General features: G+C 41.2%; 1 protein-coding gene across 7 annotated transcripts in view; it reads left to right on the top strand.

The window, feature by feature from the left end:
• The window catches only part of ATF7IP (activating transcription factor 7 interacting protein), a 139,438-nt gene that overhangs the window by 76,252 nt on the left and 37,666 nt on the right, over positions 1-25,520 (top strand). For 6 of the 7 annotated variants that reach the window (XM_090042750.1, XM_090042749.1, XM_090042751.1 and 3 more), the window contains 8 exons: positions 1,135-1,224; positions 6,574-6,719; positions 9,010-9,147; positions 9,722-9,787; positions 11,232-11,308; positions 11,823-11,911; positions 12,726-13,364; positions 14,767-14,834. In XM_090042750.1, coding sequence (XP_089898876.1) covers positions 1,135-1,224; positions 6,574-6,719; positions 9,010-9,147; positions 9,722-9,787; positions 11,232-11,308; positions 11,823-11,911; positions 12,726-13,364; positions 14,767-14,834 — 1,313 coding nt within the window. Of the gene's footprint in view, positions 1-1,134; positions 1,225-6,573; positions 6,720-9,009; positions 9,148-9,721; positions 9,788-11,231; positions 11,309-11,822; positions 11,912-12,725; positions 13,365-14,766; positions 14,835-16,228; positions 16,532-25,520 lie in introns of all 7 variants that reach the window. The other variant, XM_090042752.1, reaches the window with a different exon arrangement.

Here is a 25,520-nt window from a genome sequence, read left to right as displayed (position 1 = left end):
TGGGCCTGGAACCAGAGCTAGAGCCACAGCAGCTCCTCTGTCATTGTGTTATCTCCCCCATGGTCTTCCCTCCCCGCCACCCCCCAACTCTAGCACTACTCACTCTCCCCTGTGCTTTCCCCAGCCCCTCCTGCACTGTACTGTCTCCACTGAGTCTCTCCCCTGCCATGTGAGACACCACAGCCCTGGTCAGACAGCAGCTCTAGCCGTGGCATGGCCTGTACTTGAATTCAAGATGAGGCTTTTTTCCCCTCTTGTTGAATGTGGGGGGAACCTTGTCTTGGATTTGAATATATATAATAATAAGTTATGAATTCAACAAGAACAGGCTAAACATGCAGTAAGTGTGCAACATGGACATAACACTATTAGTAACTAACACTTCCATTTTCACGCAGCCTTTATAATGCATTAATTGTCTTATATTTAACAGATTTTTATTTTTTTGGTCTGGGAATTCCCCAACTTCTGTTTTATTTAGCCCCTTATAAAGATATTGCCATGTTCATGATATTTTAAACCAATTAAAAAATGTTAAATGAATTATCAGGCCGTGCTTAATAACAGGATAACTTTAAACTGTTTAGTAAGTTGAAAACTTAAATAAAAGTTGGCAATTGCTAGTGAGGAATAGAAACATAAAACCCCCTTTCCCTCTGTACCTTAAGGTTTCAAACATCATCTAAATATATATTTATTTACAAAAAAATGAGAGGGGGTTTATTTAGCAAAGAATTACATCCAGTACCTTCTCCTTTCATGCACATCAGAAAGCAAAATAAGATACAAGGTGGGTAGCCACTTTAATTTTACTTTAGCCTAATCACTTGATTGCATTTCAAATATAACTTTTTAGCAAATCTAGTGGTTTCCTGGCTTTTTAAAGAAATGGAGAAGTTCATGTTAAAAGGCTTGTACTGTATTGTGCTGTGTTTGTTTTGTTCACAAGGTATATACCTCCTATTCAACCACCTGATTCTCTTCTTTCCTTCCTCAGATAGTTTTGTACAAATGTACACTGCAAGTTGCAAGGCTCTTTAGTCATAGTGTAGGTTGTATATGAGGCTTCCTATTTTAATCACGCTTTACTAATGAATGTAAATAAATAAAAAGTTTTTTCTCTTGTATTTTCAGAAGAGACAGAGAAGGAAGGAAAAGAAAAGGATCACGATAAAGAAGGCGAAAAGGAAGATCATAAAGAAGAAGAGAAACATTCAGAAAAAAGTATGTAGACTCAAACTTTTATGAGCATTGACAAATAGTTTAGATGGTCATGCAGTTAATTAAAAAAAAAAATGTAAGAAGTACCACAGTCAAAAAAACAAGATGTACTATATGCAAAGAATGTAGAGGAGACAAAAAACTATGGAATACATTGGTCAGGCTTTTACTAAATCAATTTTTGTTTCATATGCTAAATTGACTCCCTTAATCCTAATTTTCTCTCTTTGTACAAAGCTCAGTTTTCCCTCCTCTCTTGGTGTTTATACAAATCAATTACCTGTAGATCAGGGTGGGCAGTTATTTCAATTGGTGGGCCACTTAAAGAGTTTTGGTGAGCTGTCGAGGGCCATACACGCAGTCTTTCAAAAGTTACTTTAACAAACTATAGATAAAAGACAAGCATACTAAAAATAAAACATTTACTACAGCACATTTTAGTTTTTATTTCAAAAAATAGTTTTTGTCATTATAGGTTTCCCTCAGTTTATGCAGTACGTGCCACATAAATTGAATTTGCATAATGCAAACCTACTTCATAATGTAAGAAATAGGGATAGGTCCTGCTGTCAGTTTCTCCTGGGGCTGGCTGGGGTGAGTGCAGACAAGCAGAACCCCAGGTGGTGTGGGGCACAGCACTCACCCCAGCCTCAGCTGCAGTGGCCCTGGGAGCTGCCAGCACCCACTGGGCTGCACCGTACCCCAAACCCCCCAGGGCTCTACCTGTCCCCACTCACCTCAGTTCCTGCTGCAGCTGTCCCGGGAGCGGCCAGTGCCTGCTATGTGTAGCTGCTGGGCTGCACCGTGCCCTGGTGCAGGCAGCTGGTACGAGCAGCTCCCAGGGCCGCTGCAGCCAGGGCTAGAGTGGAGATGGGCAGAGCATCAGGAAGAGCCTGGAGCCCTTGAGCCTGCAGCAGCCGCTGGCCCCAGCTTATTCTCATCTGGCTGCAGGTGGCTTCTACCCCTGCTGTAGCCCTCGGAGCATCCACCGCTCCCAGGGCTGCAGCAGGGATGGGCAGCCGCCTGCAGCCAGACAAGAGCAGGCTGGAACCAGCCCAAGGGTCTGCAGCAGCTGCTGGTCCAAGTCTTCAGCAGCTGCCAGCCCATTCCTGCTGTCATCCAGCTGCAGGTGGCTACCTGCCCCTGCTGCAGCCTGGGGGTCGGGGGCTGTGCCATGCCCCAAACCCCTCGATGCACCAAAGCCCAGCAGCTACAAGCAGGTGATATCCACTGCTCCTAGGGCTGCATCTACAGCCATGGGCAGCCGCCTGCAGCCAGATGAGAGCAGCATGGAGACAGCGGCTGCTGCAGGCTCAAGGGCTCCAGGCTCTTCCCGGCACTGCCTGTCTCCACCTCAGCCCTGGCTGCAGCAGCCTCCAGAGCTGCCGGCACCAGCTGCCTGCACCAGGGCACGGTGCAGCCTGGCAGCTACAGAGAGCTGGCATCAGCTGCTCCCAAACAGCTGCAGCAGAAGCTGGGGTAAGTGGGGGCAGGCAGAGCCCTGGGGTGTTCAGGGGACAGTGCAATGCAGTAGCTTTTGGGAGCTCCTGGAGCTGCTGCAGCCGGGGCTGGGGAGAGTGCCATGTCCTGTACTACAGGGCTCCTTTTTTCTGCTTCCACACTCACCCCAGCTGGCTGTGGGAGAAGTCGACAGGGGAACCTGTCTCTATTTCTTACATTACTGTATAAAGTAGGTTTGCTTTATGCGAATTTGATTTATGTAGCATGCTCCAGGCCTATGCCAATCGCATATATGCAAATGTACCTCACATATAACGAATTTTTGGTACAAAAGGGTCATTGCATAAGAGTGAATTCACATAAATCAAATCCACGTAAATCAAGGCAAACCTGTATTTGTGTTTTTGATTAGTGTATATACAGAGAGAGGCGATTGCATAATAGCTCAAAAAAGTCTTACTGTTGTATATTTTGTGGGGGAGTGGCACAGGAAGGACAGGAGGAGGAACCACAGAAGGCAGAGGGAACCAAGCAGTACCCAGGCAGCTGCACCTCAAGCAGCCTCACCAGGAACCTGTGCATGCTGACCAGGGCTGGGTCTATCAGCAGACACAAGCAGGAGCACAACACAGGCAGCCCTGGGTGGGGGTGGGTAGGGCGTGGCCACCTGCAGAGTGTTACAGGGCCAGCCACAAGACAGATACAGTTAATTGTTGGGTGCCCACCCGTGAGGTGGATCCAAGCAGTTGGTGGGCTGGATCCAGTCTGTGGGCCATATTTTGCCTTCCCCTGCTCTAGATGTTTAGCATAGCCTCCCTAGTTTCTAACTGAGCCAGGCTATGTTTGTTTATGTTTACATCATTACAGGTGTTTTTCCAGGGCAGAAAGGCTGCAAAGGGACTTTTTTTGTAGGGAGTCCTACCACTCTCCATCTTTGTGTACAGGTGTCAGTGAATTTCCTCTGTCTTAGTTTAAGTTGTTTTCCTTCATCCAAGAAATGGTGCCATAAGTTTGCAAATTAGCAGTGATCATTAAGATCAAGTCATTCAGTCAGAGTTTGGAGGTGCCTGCATAAAACTTGTTTGGAGCCTATAAGGGCTCATACTCAAGTAGATGGGAAAAAAGGCAAAAGTTTTTTGGCTAATGGATTTTTAGGGAAAGGTATTTTTCAGAAGTTACATTATTAATTTTAGGAGAGTGCTTGAGAAATGAGGGAAGGCTGGTTTTAAAGAAGCAAGCACAAAGGGGAGAATGGTGCTAGAATGATCTTCCTATTTAAAGAACAGTTTGAAAAGTTCTGAGTATTCAGGATGGCCAGGCATGTTCTTCTTACTTTATTTTAATTTACCAAGGAGTGGTGTACTTCTCAGAATGTTAAAGGTTAAAAGGTTGCTTTTTTAGTTTCACAGTTGTTTGGGGCTGGAAGGGACCTTGCAGATCATTGGGTCCAGCCCTCCTGTACTTGGGCAGGAAAGCCTGGTGGGTCAGATGACCCCAGCAAGATGGGTATCAGGACACTTTTCAAAGATTGCCAGGGTTGGGTGGCTGTTCCAAACAGGGTCTTCTGGGGGGCCCTGTTCCAAACCCTTGGTACTCAACTTGTAAAGAATTTTTTTCTTATGTCTAGTCTGAAGCAATCCTCAATCAGCTTGTGCCCATTATTTCTAGTCCTCTCCATGGGGGATGGGGGTCTTGGTGAAAAGTTGCTCCCCTAGGCCCTGATGGACACCCTTGGTGTACTTACAGGCGGCCACCAAGTCCCCTCTGAGTCTCTTCTCTTCTCCAGGCTGACTAGTCCCAAGTCTTTCAGCCTTTCCTTGTATGACCTGGTCTCTAGGCCTCTAATCATGCATGTGGCCCTCCTTTGGACTCTCTCGAGGTTCTCCGCATCCTTCTTGAAGAGTGGTGCCCAGAACTGGCTGCAGAACTCCAGCTGCGGTCTCACCAAGACTGAGTAGAATGGGAGGATGACATCCTTAGCCTTGCTCGAGATGCCTCAGTAGATGCATACCAGTGTTTGATTAGCTCTGCCCACTATGGCATCGCGTTGGTGGCTCATGTTCATTTTGTTGTCTATCATGACACCTAGGTCTCATTCAGTTGTGGTGCTGGCCGAGCCTTTAAGTGTGTTGTGGATTATTTTTCCGCAGATGGAGCACTTTGCATTTCTCTGTATTAAATGACATCAGGTTGAGGTCTGCTCACTTCATTAGCCTGCCCAGGTTGGCCTGTATTGCCAGTCTCTTTGAGTGTGACGACGCTCCCCCATAGTTTGGTGTTGTCAGGAAACTGCCAGATTACTTGTAATACCCGAATCCAAATTGTTAATGAACATGTTGAGAAGTACTGGTCCAAGTACTGATCTCTGAGTGACGCCACTGGTCACCTTCCACCATGACGACTCAGTTCCATCAGTCAGTACCCTTTGGGTCCTACCATGGAGCCAGTTACCTAGTTACCAGACTGTGAAGTAGTCAAGGCCACTTTTTCCCAATTTGACCATGAAGACATCGTGGGAGACAAGGTCAAAGGCCTTTTTTGTAAAAGGCCTTTTTGTAATCCACGTGTATGACATCAACCTTATTTCCTTCTATGACCAGGTAACTCACTGTCTGGATAGGGAAAATGAAGTTGATCTGGCATGACCTGCCTGTAATGAAGCCCAGGATTGAGGTCAAACTGATAGGCCTGTAATTCCCAGGGTCCTCCTTTCTTAAAGATAGTCATCACATTGGCCTTCTTTCAGTCTCATGGCACTCAGGAGAGGTCCCAGAAATCTTCAAATACCTTGACCATAGCTTGCACGATTCCATCACCCAATTCTTTTAGCACTCTTGGGTATAGAGCAGGGCCAGGCAATTATTTCCAGGGGAGGGCCGGTTACGGAGTTCTGACAAGCTGTCAAGGGATGTGTGGGTAGCTCCACCCCTTGACAGGTGCCCCACCCCCTAGTTGCCATCTTGTGACCGGAAGTCCCACCCCTTGACCTTTGCCCCCAGAAGTACTCCTTTCAGCAAGGGGTTTTGCCACCTCAGAACCAGAAAAATACCAAATTATATTCTAAAAAGTGATCATCTACAACATGCATTAATTTGATTTCAAAAAATATTTTTGTCCTCATTTACATGTGTTTGTGTAGTGTACACAGCAGTGACTTCACAGTAGCTTACAATGAAGTCTTATTCTTGTATTTTGTGAGTGTGTATAGGTTTGTGGGGGCTGCGGGTATGTGGGGTGTGGGAGGGTGGCTGGGGTTTGTGTGTGGCAGTGAGAGGGGAGGAATAGGTGCATGTGTATGGAGGGGTGTGTGGGTGGGACTCACCCTATGAACACACACACACACACACACACTCTGCTCCTATGCCTGCCAACACGCATGCACACATATGCACACCCTTACCAGCACAATTCCATGCTCTGTGGTCCAGGGATGCAGCTGGGAGCCACAGCCAGGTGGTGCTGGAGCAGGGCAAGAGCAGGAAAGCAGGGAACTGGCTGGGGATGGGCAGCTCAAGCCTGCTGAGGGCTCCCTCTGGGTCCTATTGCCTCTGGCTCCAGCCACCTTTGACAGGGAACCAGGGCAAATAAATACTAATTTACTAATTTTTTTAGGGGCTCCATGTGCCAGATAGAATGGCCTGGCAGGCCGAATGCAGGCCGTATTTTGCTAGAGTGTGTGTATCGTCTCAACACAGGGCTTTGATACAACAGCATGGGGTTGTATTTGGCTTATGAGTCTCAGAACCATTATTTAAAGCTGAGCTTTCTTCCAAGATCCCCATTCTCTTTGGATTATGAATGATTGGGCTGAAGGAAAAGAAGACTACCTGCAGAGTTTATGTGGTTGATTTTAGAAGATGTGTCAGTAGTAATTGCACCATATGCTTCCAGGTGAAGTGTCAAGAAGGAAGCGTTCCAAGTCAGAGGATATGGACAGCATACATTCCAAACGCCGTCGATACATGGAAGAAGATTATGAAGCAGAACTCCAAGTAAAAATTACAGCTAGAGGGGATATTAATCAGAAGGTGCAAAAGGTACAGTAGATTTAATGCATGGACCTTGTTTGTTTTTTAATTGGATTTTGTTGTAGTCTCATATTTAGTGATAGGCTTTCTTGTTATTCAAACATAATTTCCATATTAACCTGCAAAGTACTGAAGACTAACTGGATTAGGTATACGTCGGGGGCATGTTGGTAGAACTGTTATGATGTTTTGCTAAGGGTATGAATGTATGTCTTGCTCAGGACTTGCCTGAGGCCTGCCTCAGTTGTGCAGTTTGCAGATGTATTCAGTCTGGGGTTCAAAAGTGACCAGATGTGATGTTAGCCATCTCATTCCCTCATGTGCCCTTGGTTACAGAAACTGGTGTGCCTTAACTGCACTAACCCAATGGGCTGTTACACTTGGATCAATGATTGATCTTGTTATGCACCTTACTCTGAACCAAGAGTCGATGAGTTCTAGATTCACTATATCTCCTAACTAGTTTTATTAATTCTGTTCTCTTTTCAACCCTTATTACTGAGAACCATGTCATTACTTAGGCTAGGAGCATAATTTAGATTTCTTATGGGAGAGCTAAGTTTTAGTCACTTAAACGCACAATTTCTGAGTCTCTGCCAAATGTTTAGACTGGGTCTGTTCCTCTACACGCAATCTCACTTGCTAGTGTCATGCTTTGTTCTTTACTGGCTGGTCCATGGAGGATACTGTATTTTCTTATATACAACACCCCCAAATAAAATATGCACTTTGTTTTTGGAAGGCAGAATATGGCGGGGGGGACTTGTTTCAGAGGCACATCTGACTGCGTGCCATAGATAAGTCTTTCTGGGAACTTAGTGTCCTGGGAGTTGTGTGGCAGCAGGAAGTTCCTGATGTCAGTTCTCAGACAGACTAGCTCCTAGTCTGCCACACTTACTGGTCGCTGTTTCCAGGAGGGTTTACTCCGTTGCACAAGGTTAGGCCCCAGACCGTTGCTAGGGCAGTAGCAGGATTGTTGGTTCTTTACTGTAAGTAGTTCTTGATATACGTTTTTATAAAGAAAGTGTTGTTTCCCCATCACAAGCCTCATCAAAATAGTTCCGACTCACTTGCTGGCCAATAGTTATGGCCGTGAGAGGATTAATGTAAGACTTGTCATCTTGGCAGTTGCATCCCATATGTCTGTAGGGTTGCTTCTTTTCCAGCAAAGAAAACAGCTTCCCCATCTAACATCCCAAATTTAGGTGGGGGGGGGGGGAGGTTGGTTTTGTGGGGAAAAGATGTGCTTTGTATGTGAGGAAAATATGCTAATGGCTACCTGTTGCTAGTTTAAGTAAATGGCCCTTAAACTTCAGGAAGGGAGGAGGGGTACCTGCTGTAGTGCTGCTGCCATAATTAAAGCAGTAGCATATCTATATTGTAGACTAGACCTAAAATAACACCTTCACTAAGGAACTTGTTTATTGAGACTGAAGGCATGTTTTTGTATTGGCAACCTTAAGGGTTCAGCTCTACCAATTAAGAATTCAGGTATTTTGTAAATGTTGCTCTTTCCCTTGATGGCCTCATTAGTTGATTCTAAATCTTGTATGGGAATCCTTAGTCCAGTGTTTTCGAAGAAGGCTTGTCACCATATTCTATGAATAGAAGGAAACAAGTAGGGTTTCTGTTTCTTCTTAAGGTTTTCTTTCTAATTTCCAGGAAACAACTGTGCTTCTTTTACACTTTCCTGGTTTGGGAAAATCTTTAGTGTTGAAAGCAATAGAACTTCTGCAGAAATTATTTTCAGTTGTATCTCTTCCAGTTCTTTGGTAGCTTTAGTTTCCACATAAGAGTACACAGAGCCATTATGCTAGAGAAAAATATTTCTAAAAGGCAAGAATTGTTAATAATAATCCTCCTACTTAAGACCTCCTACTGAGCATCTTACATTCAATTTTTTTTAAACATCAAGGTGTTGAGTGAGAGGAATAAGGTGAGAGAGCTCTGTTTCTGTGAATACACAATACTGTGCTGCCTTCAAGCCATTATTAAGTTTTTTATCATATTGGTACTGTAGGGTTTTACACTTTTATCCTACCGTAAAAAGAGAAACTTGTTTAGCAACTAATATAGGGTCATTTATATCTGTTAAAACTCAGTATAAAATTTTTTTTCTAATAGTGCAGCTTCAAAAAATACTTAAATACCGTAACTGTTGGTGGCCAGAAAGTCTTCATTGACAAGAATCGTAGCTGCCTGTCTTTTGTACGTGACAAATTCTGATCATGCATGTTGTACATAAAAATATTCCAGCCCTCTCAAAGGCTGGTAATGTATGCTTTACATATTTTTCTAGGTAATCCAGAGATTGCTAGAAGAGAAACTTACTGCCCTGCAGGTTACTGAATTTGAAAAGGCTCTGACAGATCTGAAAACCCGAGTAGAGAAAATAGAGTGTAGCAAGAGGCATAAAACTGTGCTTACTGAACTACAGGTATATATATTCATATGTTTTAAATTGTATGGGATCTTTGCTTAAAAAAAAATAGCTTCTTGGTTAATAGGACCCCTCTATCTGTTACTAACTGAATCCATTTAACTTTTCAAATGAGAGCAACCTGATAGTTTTGCAGATGGTGAGGTGGAAAAGCCCTGAAATAATCACGCTGCTTAGACTGAAGCGAGCAAGCAATTAATCATTTAAAAAAATCCCTTTTGACAAATTCATATTTTAGCTATTAGTAAATCAGTTTCAGTTCTGCTGACAAGCTTTCTAGATATTCTTCAAATAAATGACCTACATGAAAACCCTTTTCTTTTAATGAAGGGAGAATGGGGGCTGCATTTTGCTATATATTTAAATGAAGACCTGTGACTAGGTACTTTAATGTCCAGTTCCACTGGAGACTGAAAATTTGAAGGTTGTGACTTGTTTTAGGGGAGACATTATTTTCCCTGATGTTACTTTAAGGATGTTGATTTACCTTATGCTCTTAGTCTGAATCTTTTGATTGATTTAATTTTAATTGTTGTAAATGTTCTCTGGTCTTCTCCCCTTGCCTGTTTAGGCTAAAATTGCTAAATTGGCAAAACGTTGTGGAACAGCTGAGGAGAATTTGAAAAAAAAACAAGAAGTAAGCATTGCTCTTTCTAATTTTTCTTTAGGCCTAGTATGAATATTACCTAGGGGGAATATGAATTTCAGTATGAAGTGAATTCCCTAAAAGTACAGTAAAATATTTGCATACTGTCCATGAAGAAACTTTTCACCCTTTAATGTGCAGAAAGTGAAGAATGGTATTGCCCTGGTTTGCTTGTTCTGCTAATGGGTGTTGGCGATATATATATATATATATAGCGCTATTTTCCAATTAAGTACATTGTCTGCCATCTATTAGAATTGCGTTTGGCAGAACACTTTTGATTTCTAATAAACAGCAATTCTAAAAAGCAATGGCAATATATAAAGAGAAAAAAAGTAAAAGGTCTATTTGGATGTCCTGATCATATACTCATTTTTCATAGTTGGCTGCATAGCAAATTAGCTAGCCATTCAGTACACACGCATGCGAATTTGGTTCTAAAAGTTGGATGAAACAGCTTGCACGTATAAAGTACAGTTTCAGATCTTGATGTTGATTTAGCTGTATCTCCCTGGTTCTATTCAGGGAGATTTAACTAAATAGCAGAAAATGCCTGTACTGCAATGTTTTAGTTGTTTATTTTTTGAGTTTTGATGCTAATATGCAACTTATTCTATTAAGCAAGATTCTAATAACTAGTGGACACTGCTACTTAGGAACTGTTGCCTATGTTAGACTACAGTAAGGTTAGAGTTTCCCTCTTTATTTTAAAGGTCAAAGGCCTGATGATTTACTTTAAGGTCCCTTTGGACACTCTGGCAATATAAGATTCCAAATTCTTGTATAGCAATGAAGCAACTAGACACAGTTCCACTAGATTGTAGGATGGGGCTTTTGAGACTTCAGGTGCTTTTGACCCACCCTCCCCCTCCATCCAGGAGCAGAGTTCAGATTATTCTAAAGGGAAACATGTCCAGCCTTCCCCAGCCAGAAAATAATAGGGTTGGAGTGTTGGTGTAGCCATGTCTTTCCAGAAAAAGAAAAGGTTTTATGGTGATTTATCTTTTATTGAATCAACAGTGCTTCTCAGCCAGAAAGCCATATGTCGGCAGATCCAAAAGATTGTCTCGTCCTTTCTCATCACATTTTAGGAGGAAATTAAGAAAAATGAATAAATAGGGGCAGGACAGATAGGCCTGTTTCCTGGAGTCCAGAATAAACCTTTTGAATAAGTTACCAAAGCAAAAGTTAGAGGTTGAAAGTTACATGAATTGCAGAAGAAATCTTGATTTCCCTCTGGTGGAAAACATCTGAAGGCAGGATTAATAAACAAAGTGAAGAGTCAGCATGTGGGATTAAAGGGCTTTTGGAGATCCTACAGTGTTTTTTCATCTTGTATCTGATTCTTTGGCAGTGAGAAGTAATATAAAAATGGACAAGTATAGACTATATAATCTGAAGTAAAGATCTCAAATTGACTTATGTTTCTTTGTAGAATACGCCAAACCCCCCGCCCTTTTCTCCAGGGAAAGCAGCAGGTGACACTGGAAGCACCAACAGTCTGACATATCGGTGAGGAATGAAGACACAACTGTGTCATTTTCAAATTTTCTAGAGCGTGAGTTTTTAGAAGAAGTACAATAGCAGATCTTTCTGTAAATAATTCATGGAATACCCTGATTATGCTTGTTTCAGTAGGTTTTTTTTTCTTCAAACATTTATAAATGTCCTTTCTCTCCCTCCATTGCTGTTCAAAGGTGAATGCCTGCTCTTCATTTTCTTACAGTACTCCCCGTAAGGGCTGTAGCAAATTAATTAACCTAAGCCTGGTATTGTTCAAGTTGAACAGATGAGTGTAAAGCTGAATTCAAGTAATCTTTTAAAAAATAAGTCAAAGTTTTTGTCATAAGGGAAGGCAAACTGGATAAATGTGTCAAAAATAGTGTATGAGTGTTGTATCTGTTGTGGAAGAGGCATGCTGGATTCATTTGCAGGGTAGTAGGAGAATTTTCAAAATAGACAAATAAAAAAACTCATTGTGGCACTTCAGGACTGGGAGATCCTGATATAATTTTTTATTTAATAGAAATGCTGGCACAGTGAGACAAATGCTTGAATCCAAGAGGAACGTAGGTGACAGCACACCAGCAACTTTTCAAGCCCCCTTGAACGCAGGTAAAAACCGTCCTGGTCTCCAGAAGCATATTATACAGTGTGTTTTATATATTTAATGGAAAAAGTAAGGTTTTCATATTAGAATTTTATAGGGAAAGTGGGACTATAGTTACTCTAACATACAACATATAAAGCAGTAGCATCCTTGACTTCCCTTGAGAATTATGAAGGCGGTTCTGTAGAAAAGATATAACCATCTTCTACAAACAAGCACTTGGCTAAGCTAACTACATGTAGGATAAAGTGTTTCTTAACTTTGCCCTCAACCCTGTGACAGAAGTTACTGTGGGCCCAGGGTCTTCCTAGGCATAACTAGGCTGTAATGACAGCCTTTGTATTTTCTAAAGAACAGGCTGCTGTGCAGTTCCATAATATGATTTTTTTTTTTTTAATGTGGTTCTCATGGCATTTTACTTTTGTTTGAAGAAGGTGTGTCTAGTAACACTTTCTTGTAAATATGAGTTCAGTTTTATTATAGTTCTTCGTGTCATTTGTGTGGAGTTTTTTTGGTTGTTAGTCTTTAATGTACAAATATCTTCTGTGTAACTCTTCACGGCAAAAGTGTCATCTTCCTAGATATCTATACAGCACCTAATACAACAGGGATCATGTTCTGAGGAAATGCATGTATGTGACTACAGTTACAAAATATAAGTAGCAAAAAGAAAAGTTACAAACTGAATATAACATTTTAAAATAATTTTATAGTTATAAATGTATTATTTTGGCATTGCATTTTTTACGTTATGGTATTGAAATGAAGCTGCTAACTTGGTACATATATTTGATTTCTTTTCTGTCTTTTTTTTTGTAGTGTCTGCTCCTAGTTTTGCTGCTCCTCAGACAGTGGTCAGTGGACATCCCAAACCTCAGACTCCAGTGACTTCCAGTTCCTTGACAACATCTGTTCTTCCTACAGCCAGTGCAGCTACTGTTGTTGGCACAAGTCAGGTGCCCAGTGGCAACACTCAGCCTATGTCTGTCTCATTGCAGCCTTTGCCTGTAATCCTGCATGTACCTCTTACAGTGTCCTCCCAGCCTCAGCTTCTGCAAAGCCACACAGGGACTTTGGTCACTAACCAGCAATCAGGCAATGTTGAATTTATATCGGTACAAAGCCCATCTGCTGTTGGTGGTCTTGCTAAAACTCCAGTGTCTTTGGCATCAGCTAACCCAACTAAACCAAATAACAGTCCATCTGTGCCCAGCCCTGGTGTTCAGAGAAACTCTCCAGCCAGTGCTGGGTCAATAGGGACAACACTGGCAGTTCAGGCTGTTTCAACAGCAAATCCTGTCGCCCAGGCCACAAGGACTCCTTTGCCCACAGTGGGTACTTCAGGACTGTATAATCCTACCAGCAATCGAGGTCCCATACAGATGAAGATCTCTCTGTCTGCATTTGGTAATACAACTCCCACCGAACCAAGCACCATTCCCACAGCACCTAGAGTTGGTAAGCAATGCTTGAATATTTATTTGGGAATGGAAGATAGAATAACTGCATATGGGAAACGTGAAGCTTTTAAACAAGCTAGAAGTCAAGTTTATTTCTATGGCAGTTGTGTTTAATTTACTGAGATAGCTCTGCTAGTTTACATTACTCTCTAAACTGCTGAAATCAAAAGTATGTTTGACCCAAATAATTGAGACCAAAAAGTGCATTTTTGGTTATTCCTGAATTTTTTAAAATAAGATGCAACATAAATTCTTGCCCTCTAAATGCTGCTCTGTTTATAATTGGATTTATATCATGTTCCTAATGAATGGAAACTCTCTGTCTGCTGCTGATAGTTGGTATTTATTTTTATATGTAAGCCAGATGCTTTACAAAGCAGTAGCACATTACAAATAAAGTAAATACTGTATTAATTCTGTTTAAAACACAGGAGTACATCTTCTACAGTATATCAGAATAAACATCAAAATCCCAAAATTTAAAAGAGCAGATAACTTCCAAACTGTTTTTGAAGCAAAATGAAAGATTTGTTTAATAAATGGATGCTCAGTTAGAGCCTTTGAGTCTAACAAATGTTTTTATATGATATCAAACCGAAATGATTAAAATGATTTCCTAGCATCTCCAGCCATGTAATGATGCTGTTGCTGTTCCTCTGCAGTTTTAGAATCAATTTAAGTGCAGCTGCTTTAAAATGTTTCTGTGAATGGTCCTCTCTATCAAACTGAACTGGCTCCCTCTGACAAAGCAATAATATTGCATGTAACCGTTTGTAGAAAAATTGTTATCTGATATTTTTAAAAACTCAGAATTTGGCATCAGAATTAATTTTATTTCATTTAAATGCTATCTTAAGTTACATGTTATGAAGCTTCATTCATCAAGCTTACTCTTGCACATTTCATATATACCTTTCAGATCAAATCTGTTTCTTCATCCTCTACTCGGGATGAGTTTATATTATATGTGAAATAAGTGAATAGATATCTTTGTTTTTCGCTTAATTTTCTATATGCCTAAATACATGAAAAGGAAGATTTAGGGGATTTTTGCACTGGAGAGGGCTGCTGAGCTGTTTCAGAAATACACTGGGCATTTTAAGAGACCTATGACGGAGGAATGTGATGTCTGGAATGTTGCTTTGATCTTTTTTTTTTAATCTGCTACTTCCTCTGAAAAGTGGTAATAATATATGCATACCTTTTTTGTAAAGTAGTTTGAGCTCTCTAGTGGAAAGTGCTGTTATAGAAGTTAAAGTATAATTATTACAGATCGGTGAGAATGTAGTAAGAAACTTAATTTTGGAATGTTTCCACCCAATGTATTTTATTATTAAATCTAATCTAATGTGTCATCAGTTAGAAACTGCAAATTAACAAATCATTTCTTGACCCCTCAGAGAACCAGATAAACAGACCACCAACAGATGCTTCAGCAAACAAGAGAGCAGCAGAGAGCACAGCACAGGTAGGTTGTTGGGTTGTGCTTCTGTATAAAATTCATAAGTTATAATCCACAGGAGTATTCCCCCCCCCCACCATTTCTTCCTTAAAACTAAATACTTAGTTTCTTTTCTGCTGTACTTCCTGCTTACAGTGTCTTCCTTTGTTTGTTTTTCCACTGAAAACATCAGTTCTTGGTTACCCTTACAAAGAGTCCCAGTACGGTTTGTGTGAAATGAATTAATGCTTTAGAAGAACCCTAGAAATACATTTGATATTAGAGAGAAAATTACAAAAGATCAAACCCAGATTTTTTTCTAAAGATCCCAATTTGAAAGTTATAAACTTATTAAATGAGTGCAGCTTTCCTTGCCCCATAATGCCAAAAAGAAGATTAACAAAGGTGATTACAATAATTGGACCTCTGATATTTCAGCCAGTGTTCCATGCCACAACGTTCTGTAGGAAAATGTAGAGGAAACTGCAGTATCCTGATCTCCTTATCTTGATGAAAGGGAAAAATAAAACCTTTATTAAATTATTTGTAATCTTTTCTCTCTGTATCGTAGTTCATAATTAAAGCATAGGATATGATTCACCTCAAACTTATATTGGTATTAATCAGAAAGAATTTTACAGAATTTAGTGGCTTTAAACGAGTGTGTATAACTAGCGCAAGAGGAAAATCAAGTCAGCTGCTGCTGTGCAAAATTTCCCTGTCTAACCGGGCATTCAGATAGTGTTAAATCTGCTGGACATCCCAGTGAAAGTAGAAGAAAATTCCATCTGGCAACCTTTTTCCCCAAGCATGATAGCAGCAGAGTTAGCATAGCTGACAAACAGTGAGGAATGACCAAATCCTGCCCCACAAACAATATTGGCATTTGGTAGCTAAAGAGTGGTAGGTTGGAACTTAATTTGTCATAGATACCTGTGGATTATAGCTACAAAAATGTAATCCATAGTTGAGATATGTATATTTAATCTCTTCAGTATGGAGAAGGTTGACCAATTTATGGATTCAAAACAGGTATTAATTTAAGAATAAGATTATACATTTAAGTACATTTCATGTTTGGCAAAGCCTGAAACCTGGAAAACCCTTTTTTAGAAACAGTGAATTTCCCCTGTTGGTGGTGATAATGGGCTGTCAGAGTGGTGGGTTTGTTGAATGAATGGAGAAAAAATTATACTTTCCGGTTTTCAGCCTTTTGTTACATTATATGTTTCTAGGGCTACTTTGAATGAAACAAGTTAAAGCATGTGTAATGCCATGGTTACTAATGATCTAATTTTTTTAAAAATTGGCTAGCAAGGTGTGATATTAAGACATCCTATGTCATTTAAAGATCGAATTAATGCCACCTGCTTTTTATTATGTAAAACCCAAAACGTTATGTATTACTCCACACTTCACAGCTTTCGGAACAAAAAGTAGTTTGCAGTGCGCTGTATACCCGTGGCATATTTGATGGTACAACTTTGATCAATTGTTTCAAAAACCAGTTGAAACAGGAAGAGACTTCATCAGAAAGTAAAGAACCAGTAGAAGCAGCGCAGCCGAATTTTAACTTCCCTGAGGATGTCCTCTTTGACTTGGAAGAAGAGGAAGAAGATGCTAAGAGCATCAAAAACACCCACAAGCAGACTGGCTGGGCAGCTAATCTACTAAAGCAGTGGCTGGCCAAAAATGGCAAGGATCCTAGTTTTGAATTGGTGCCAGTAACTGAACTCAATGATATTTTAAGAGAGTTTTATTACACAATAAGGAACCATGATGGAAATACCTACAGTGTGGCAAGTTATAAATCCATGCGTGCTGGCTTGAACCGGCACCTTAAAATGCCACCATATAATCGTCAGATTTGCCTAATGAAGGACAAGGAGTTTGGTAGTGCAAACATGGTGTTTGTGAGTGTGTTGAAGATGCTGCGCATGCAGGGAAAGGATGAAACTCACCACCACCCTCCCATAGCTGCTGAGGACCTGCGTAAGATTAAGCAGTCTGGAGTGTTGGGGTTACACAGTCCCCTGGCTTTGGTCAACAAGGTGTGGTTTGATTTGCAATTGCATTTTGCCAAACGAGGGAGGGAAATCTTAAGAGATTTGGCTCCAGATGCCTTTGTGGTTGAGAAGGACAAGAATGGGCGTCGGTATGCTATGTTTAGATGCCCTGGCAAAGGGAAAAATGCAGAAGATCCCCATAAAATGGGGAAAATGTATGATATGCCAGGGGACCCAAACTGTCCTGTTTTTTCCTTGGAGCTTTATTTGTCTAAGTTGCCTCCTGAGCCCCCTGCTTTTTACCTGCATCCTTTAAAGCTAACTCTAGAGCAGATGCAAGAGCAGCCTGTCTGGTACAAACGGGAGCCTATGGGAGTAAACTACTTAGGTACTATGATGCCCAGAATAAGCGTGGCAGCCAGGCTGTCCCAACGGTATACCAATCATTCTCTCAGAACTACCACCATCCAGCTGCTATGTGAAGCAGGACTGGGGCCTAGAGAGATCATGGCAGTGACAGGCCATCGCTCTGAGTCTGCTATTAGACATTACTGGGGAGCTGCAGAAATTCGCTACAGAGCCTGGTCCGATATAATGGAGAATCCCCCCAGTTACCTATATAACACTATGCCAAATGAAGTGATACAAGAGCCAGCATCTGGTGCCTCTACTTCTTCCATAAATCATGCCATTTTAGAGCAAAACAAAATGTCTTTATTTCCTAAGAAACCTATTGCACCAGCCAGCAACCATGTGATACCCAGCTCTAACTCTGTGACTTTAATCTCTGGGGGATGTATGGCTCTGAGTTCTAAAAGCCACATCATGTTGAACCACAGCTCTTCCAAGGTGCTGGTTCCTAAGGATGTAACTAGTGTGTCTCTAACTGCCAGCCGTCTTCAAGGATGTTGTAATGAACCTGTCTTTATAAACCATGTGCTAAAACAAGAACCAATGACTTGACACTACTGTAACTGAAACTGATTTTAAGATTCATTGCTATTATCAAAAAAGGAAAAGTTCTCATATTGCTTTGCTTTATTTTGGTCTTAGGCTACTAAGGACATTTCTTACTGTTTAGTTCAGGAAGAAATATCCTGCTCGCCCCCCAAAGTGAGCTGCAGAACAGAAGTTATAAAAGCAGGGCTTGGAGAGTGGATGACCGTTAACAGCAGCAGGGACTCTAGTGGCCAAGCAGAACCATTTCAAATAATGCGGGGATGGTATTGATTGCCACTTAACTGAAGACATAAACTTTCTTCAATCACTGTATGACTTTATATCTTGCAGCTGTGGAGAGTATATTTATTGTTGAGCCATCTGGTGCCTATTGGCCCTGATGTAGCTTTTTACGGATACATGATAATGAATCTTCACAGGAAGAGGCAAAATAAGAGGAGTAGATACAAATACATTACGGCACATACACATGCATTAACACACAAGCAGTTATTTGATCACCTCCTCTCCTTGTGCCTGAATTGCCTTCATTCCTAGTAAGATAAGAACTGGGACCAGTAGTCTAACAAAGAAGGGGGAGTAGGAGCAGGGCACCTGACCTCAGCACTTACTTAGAGGACCCAGAATTGTTCCCCGGGGTCTTTGCTATGCAGGTGTAGCCCTGTGCTGCCCAGCCCTGTGCTCCCTAGTACATGGGGGAGCAAAATTGTTCCCTCCTGCCACCCCCAGGATTTTTGCCACAGAGGCTAGGGATGGAAGTTAGACACAAACCAGTTTAAGTGATCAGAAACTGGTTTAAACCTGTAGCAGAACAGAAGTTCAGTGCACACAAACCAGTTTCAAAATGGCTGAAACTGATTTAAGATGAACCTGCTTGTATATAGTATCAGACTTAACTGATTTAGGTCAAATCAGTTTGTGAAACTTCTAGACCAGACCCCTTCCTGGTTTTAGTTAAATGAGTCCTGCAGCATCCCAGCATGCTTTGGGATGCAGGGTTGGCCCTGCCCTTCTGTACCCTGCAGTGAGGGCTGGCTCGAGAATCTAACTGTATATTCTCTACTCTTCTACATGGTAAATTTCTTCTAAGGAATAATTCTGATGCAACTTGCAGGAAGTCTTGTCTCTGGCCATTTTTTCAACAGTGGTTAGAGATTATTTCTTTTTCTCACCCCAGCAGACTACAGACTAATTAGAAATGCAGCTGGGTCCTGTCTACATGAAAACTGAAAGGACTAGTTTATTACACCCTGACCAGTGAGTTTATTACTTAGAAGAAGTAATTACAGAAGACAGTCAAATTCCTCTTGGAAACCCAGGGGAAGAGCCAGGTCTGTCTGGGTGGAGGGGGGAAGGGTGTATGTGTGTGCCTGGCTGGGAGCAGGGGTGGCAGCAGGGGCCTGAGAGTGGGAACAAGCCCTGCACCTGGCCAGCAGCATGAGGAACCTGCAGCTGGCAGAGGAGGCAACATAGGGCAACCTTGCATGAAGCAGCTCTGCAGCGAGGCTGAAAAGGCAGAGCTTAGGTGCACATGGGGAACTGACCATGTGGGATGAGCCGTTTGTACACACAGCTGCCCGAGCTGGCTTAAAGGTGCTGGCAGCTCAAAGCCTGGCAGCCACCCTTTCCAGGGGTTCATGTGCCTGCTGCTCTTCACCCTCTGCATGGTGCCTGCTCATCCATGGGGCGCAGTGGCGGTGGCTGTGGGCACATAAGCCCTGTGGTGGGCAGCTGCCAGGCTCTGGAACCACCAGCACCTCCAAGTCAGCTTGTGCAGGGGGCATGGCAGCGAGCACACAAGCCCCCACAGTACATATTTCCTGGGCTCCAGGCCCACTGGTGCCTCTGAACTGACCTGGGCAGTTGTGGACACAAAGGGCTTGTCCCATACAGCCAGTCCAGCTACCAGGGCACCCACCCACAGCTGCAGTGGCATTGATTCTGTGCCACTGCCCAGCCAGCTGCCATCCATGCATACTGGGGCCCCCAGTACTCCTAGGACATGCTCCTTGCTCTGCCTCTTTAGCCCCACCACAGAGCTGCTTCATGCACAGGCTGCCCTACACCACCCCTCCCTACCAGCTGCTGGCCAGGCGCAGGAATTGCTCCTGCTCTCTGCCTTGCTTGGGTTGCCACTGCCACCCCTGTCCCCAGTCAGGCACACACATACCCCTTCCCCACTCTGCCCAGCTGGATGAGCAGGCAGATCCAGTTCTTCCCCTGGGTTTCAAGAGGAACTTTGACCATCCTCTGTTTAATTTGCAAGTACAGGCAGTCCTCGGACTTACAACACAATTGGTTTCTGAAAACAGCATCTTAAGTCGAAAAGTTGCAACTGGGAACCAATTTTCTCATAAGAAACAAGGTTATAAATGGGGGATTGGTTCCTGAACCCAAATAATCACCCAAAATACCCCAGAATTTTGTACTCTGTCAATCATAGAAGAGTAATATAGCTACATTAATGTGTTTATTTTGTAAATAGCAATCATATTGATTTGGAAAGACTTCTTTGAGGTGACTTTGCTGGACTTTTTGAAAGGCTCTTAGTTGGACTTTTTGAAGGGTCCTTGGCTGGAGTCCTCTCAGGAATCTTGGCTGCAGGTTTTTCTGGAGTCTTGTTTGCTTTCTTAAAGAAAGTGTCCAAGGAAGTTTGGACAGATGTTCTCCAGGGAGATGAATGATGCAGTGAACTTGTTCGCTGGCGTGGCATCGCATCGGATCAAGCATTGTCAAGTCAAAACTGACGTCATAAAGTTGAAACAGGGTGTCAATTTTTAAAAACATTGTAAGTGCGAAATGTTGTAATTCTAAACATTGTAAGTCAAGGACTGCCTGTAATAAACTCACTGGTCAGGCATGTGGCATGGGGCTGCACCTACAAAGTGAAGACTTTGGGAGGTTAGGGGCATTCTGGTGTTCCTGCTGCAGCCAGTGCGCGGCAAGTTTGCACCTCAGCTATAGCAACCTGTGTTAATACTACTATAGCAACTGCTGCAAGTGTGTGGGGAGCTACTCTGCAGTGTGGAGTGAGGAAAATGTGTTCTCATAGGAGATGATCAGGCAACAGAATTACTCCATTAGAAGTGAATAGGTTGAGTTGATACACTGTTTCCATGCATGTCTTGTAGTTTTGAACATACCATTTCTCTGTGTCCCCTGACTTTCATCACCCTTTTTGTCCCTGATGAAGAGGTGTTTCTCTTGCAGTTGACAGAAAGGTTTATGAACTGTTAACTTTGTCAACATTTGATGCTTGTGTTTTCTCCCTTTTTGAGACATAACTGTACCATTTGTAAAACTGTCTGAAAGCACTTGTATCAGTGCAGTAATATTCCCTCAGTTTCTTTCACCAAAAAGAAGTATATATCTTGTTTTCTTCCAACTTTTCCCCTAACCCTGTCCAAAATAAGGCTTTTCTGTTTTGCCTCCGTTCCACAACTGGGACTGCTGTTGAGAAGCGTACCTGCTCAGTACACACCACATCCAGGAAATGAGGCTGTATAGATGCACTCAGGGCTGCCCTGAAGGATCACAGAGGTGCTGGAGAGTGTGCTCAGGCAGTCCACTCTAAGATGGTTTCGTGTTTCATTTCATTTCTGAGGTTTGGTATGCACTGAAGAGGAGCTAGCAACAGAGTCAATACGGACAAATCCTCTAGTTATAGTTCCACTCCAGATTTAGTTTAGGTATTACTGCCTGCTTTGCAGTGGGCTGATCTATTACTATATTCACAAAGAAGTAGCTTCTTACAGGCTAAAAATTTGTCACATGAGAGTAAGTGTGTTTAAAAAATAATTGATGCTTATTTCAGTGCTATTTAGGAAATGGGAGGAGCGTAGACATTAATTTTTAACGAGCCACACTGGACAGCTTAGCTAACAACTTTTTGTACTCTCCTCTACCCTATCTCAGGAAACTTATTAAAGGGACACTCAACAATTTAAATAGTATTTCTTCTTGAAAAAAAAATTTCTAGCATGTCATAGAACATTTAAAATTATTGCAAGTAAAAACAAGAGGTGGTGTTTTCCCTCAACATTTCTGTTCTGTGTAGCTCTCATACCTACTCAATCAATTGCATATGTTGATTTGCAATAGGACACAGAAGTATTTTAAGAAATGTGAGACAGTGCTTTGAAACCACAAGAAAAGGAGGCTGCTTCAGAGAGAAAAGTATTTAAAATGACTGCTAAAAGACATTTTTGCCCTTTGGAAGTATGCAGCTTTTTGTTGTGGGTTTTTTGTTGTGTTTTTTTTGGTGGGGGGGGCGTTGTTTTTTAATGAAACTTTGACCATCCTACTAAGAACTTCACTGGGCAAATCTGATTCATTTGCAATGGTTTAAAATACCTCTATGAAAACCCATTGTATTAAATCCCTAATTCAAAAGAGGTCTTTTCTTGCTAGAAAAGATGCTGGGTATCAAATCAGTTACTATAAAGAGGTCTGATCAAAAGAAGGGTAGGTGCCTGGAATTTTTTAATTCTAATCCTGACTCCCCAGGGCTCCTTTAGTGCCTTTGGACAAGTCATTATAGTCACTAGGTTGGTTTCCCAGTCCATAATATGGGTGTAATATGTTCCATTTTCTTATGGAACGTGAGACAGTATAACAGTTTGAAAAGTGCATTAAAGAATACAACGGCTATATCAATCTTTGATTTTATGTATGACAGTTATTTCACAAGCCACTGTTTAAATAATAATGGTCCTGTCCCTTTGGTTGCTTGCCAAATAAATTTGTGTTAAATTAGTTCAGAATCGCAGTCCACATTCCAGTTAGTTACAGGGTTACATTTGTGGCATTATTGGCTCTGTATAAAGACAGTCATAGAATCAGGATTATAATTTTACTGAAGGATGATGCAAATTAAGCTGGGGTATTAGGGAAAGCAGTTCTATCTATTAGCTATATAAAGGGAAATATGAAAATTGAAGAACACTATAACCTCTTATAATAGAAGGAAATTGTGCAGTAGTCTACCTTAAGGAATTTTAGAGTCAATAAAGATCTTAAAATAGGGATTCCTAAAAACATGATCCTCATTGCTTGAATGGTGAATTGTTTTTTTTTGAAAACTTCTTCCAAGTTTTTACTAATATGAAAATATCTGTATAGCACTATACTACTGCCATGTATGCTAATATAGAAAACAAAATTTTCTCATCCATATCTCAGGTAGCTCTTTGTTTTTTGTTGTGACTTGCTATAGTTGAATGTTATCCAGCAAAAACAGTGCTGTTGTGATGCATTTTCCTCTCTCTTTTCTTTGCTGCTTGTTGTGTTCATACTGCCCACATGCCCTGCTCTGGTCTTTTGTGCTACTTCCTGTACAGGCATACTGCAAAGCCAGTGGTTTCACGCTGAAATTTATGTGGAAATTAGAGAAAGAGGGAAAAAATGGACTCTTGTTACAACTCTGGGTATCTTGTTCCTTTGGGACAGATTTTTGGTACCTGATCTGTAAAACTAAATTTTTCAGTCTTACCTATACGAGCCCTATTGTCAGCATAAATTTGATGTTTGCTGTTCTGATGCTATTGACTGCAGTATGACTAGGGGTATTTATCTTTAGTATGGGGAAAAATTTGAAGTGGATAATGTTGTTACTGGTTTAGAACAAGAGTAAATGTGTTTGAAGGAGCTTAGGTCATTGCTAAATAATAGTAGAAAAGTTATTTTATTTCAGTCCTGTCAGAGCCGAATCAATAGTCTCCACCCTATTAAAGAGTTTAAACATGTACCACCAAAGGCAGAAAATATGAAGCTTTTGAGGCAGGATTACTCAAGTTATGTACAAAATATGTGAGAGTGTTTTACTTATAATGTAAATTCAGTTATGACAGAAGTGAAGAATAAGTTCATTTGATTTCCACCCGGTTACTTGTGGCAAAGGTGGCATCATAGAATCTGTCAAAATTGACATTAATCAGATTACCTATTAGTAGTGCCAACATTGATCTCAAGGAGGGTAGAGGCTGAACCTACTTTTTTCCTGTCTTATGCTTTAATTATAAAGAGAGGATCTTGGTCTCCAGACCTGTAAAGTTGATGCTCAAAATTCATTTTAAAATTAAATATGACATGCATTTAAAGCGACTGTCAATTCTTTTTGTCCAAAGAGCTGGATCTTCAAGCTTCATTCAAGTGCAGAAAGCAGCACTGAGCTTTTACTGACTCTCTTAAGGACTAAGATCCATGCTAGGGTGGCCGTGACTCAGCAGGACCTCTCAAAATAGCATGGGAATTGACCATGTTCTCTCTATTGTACAATCATCAGATACTTTTTTCATGCAGAAATTAATGCTTTGCTGTCAGAAGCCATGGAAGCTTTTACCATAAAGAGCTTCCCTTCCCTGGTCTCCCTCAAATAGAGACTAAGAAAGTCTGCTCGCAACCCCAAGGGAGAACCATTTCTTAGGGAGTAAGCCTAACTCCTCACAACGGGCTGAGATATTTTATTCTTTTCATTACTATGAAAATAATCTGTTTGTGCTTAAAGAAACTATAATGTTTGGTGTATGAGATCTAGAAAATCAATTTTTATCATTTACGTGCACTTTTTTCTGATTCTCTCACCTTTCTCACTGCCATCCTGCTCTGCCCCACCTTTCTGGAATTGTAATAGTCTAAAATGCCAAGTCCCTGAGGATTTTGGTTGAAATTATCATAGTTACTTGTTCTAGTGTAGCATGTCTGTCTTTCTGTGCTGCACTCGTGCTTCCGCAGTGTGTATATACTTAATAAGTTCAGCATAGACAGAGCTACCAGTAAGCAGCAAGTGTTCCAAGGAGCTTCACCTTGAAGCTGATCTAGTTCTCTCCCAGGCCTTCGATGTGCACATTTGCTTGGTCGCTCATTCACTTCTCACCCCAAAAGAAAATATGGAGAGAGGAGAGAAGAAAGCCTATTCAATTTGTTTATTAGGTCCTTTGTTAAATTCTCTTAACGCTTATCTTCTCTACACACAAAGCTATAGAAAGGATTGCTCTTACTATCCAGTCACTGTTCCTTGCTCACAACCCTCCCAGTGCCTCAGGTCCTAAAAGTGTAATTTTTTTTTTTTTTTTGAAGACACAGCAGGCACTTTTTACCATATTTAGAGGTGTATATTACTGGTTGGTTGTATGGAGACACGTGCTTTTTTAAATTACATTACTAATGTTTACAATGTTTTGGGAAATATATATTTTTTGTGAATCCCAGTACATATACTAGATTTATATATAATATATATAATGTATTATATATAAACATACAACTATAGCATATAGAGTGAATTTATTATATTGTTTTTTATTATAAGGATGAAAGACGTGATTAAGTTATAAGTGAACAAATTTGAATAGTTGCATTAAAAATCATCGGATAAAATCTTCCATCTGTTTTAAGGGTGGGCCTCCTTATGTCAGTTGAGCACTTTAATTTATCCTAGCCTGTGGTGTATCTTAGTCTTCTGAGTCCGTGTCTTTCTTATCTGTGCATTGTATTTTTTTAACTAACATGATGAAAAATACTGGCCTGTTTCATTTCCCATTGTTTCCAATGCTACTTGATTTGTTTGAGTATTTAATAAAGCTTTATGGAGGCCATTTTGCTGGCAGTTCTAAATTCACTTGATAACATGTTAAAAGATAAATTATATTTACAACCTTTATCCCCTTCCCTTCACTGAGACAAAACTTTGTGAATGTAGAGCCTGTTGGGTAAACAATGTGATTAGAGTGGATATGTCAATTTTAAA

This window comes from Crocodylus siamensis, chromosome 4 (assembly GCF_052110815.1).
Source record: "Crocodylus siamensis isolate JL-2025a chromosome 4, ASM5211081v1, whole genome shotgun sequence".
Classification (NCBI taxonomy): Eukaryota; Metazoa; Chordata; order Crocodylia; family Crocodylidae; genus Crocodylus; species Crocodylus siamensis.
This window is presented reverse-complemented; position numbering and strand designations above follow the sequence as displayed.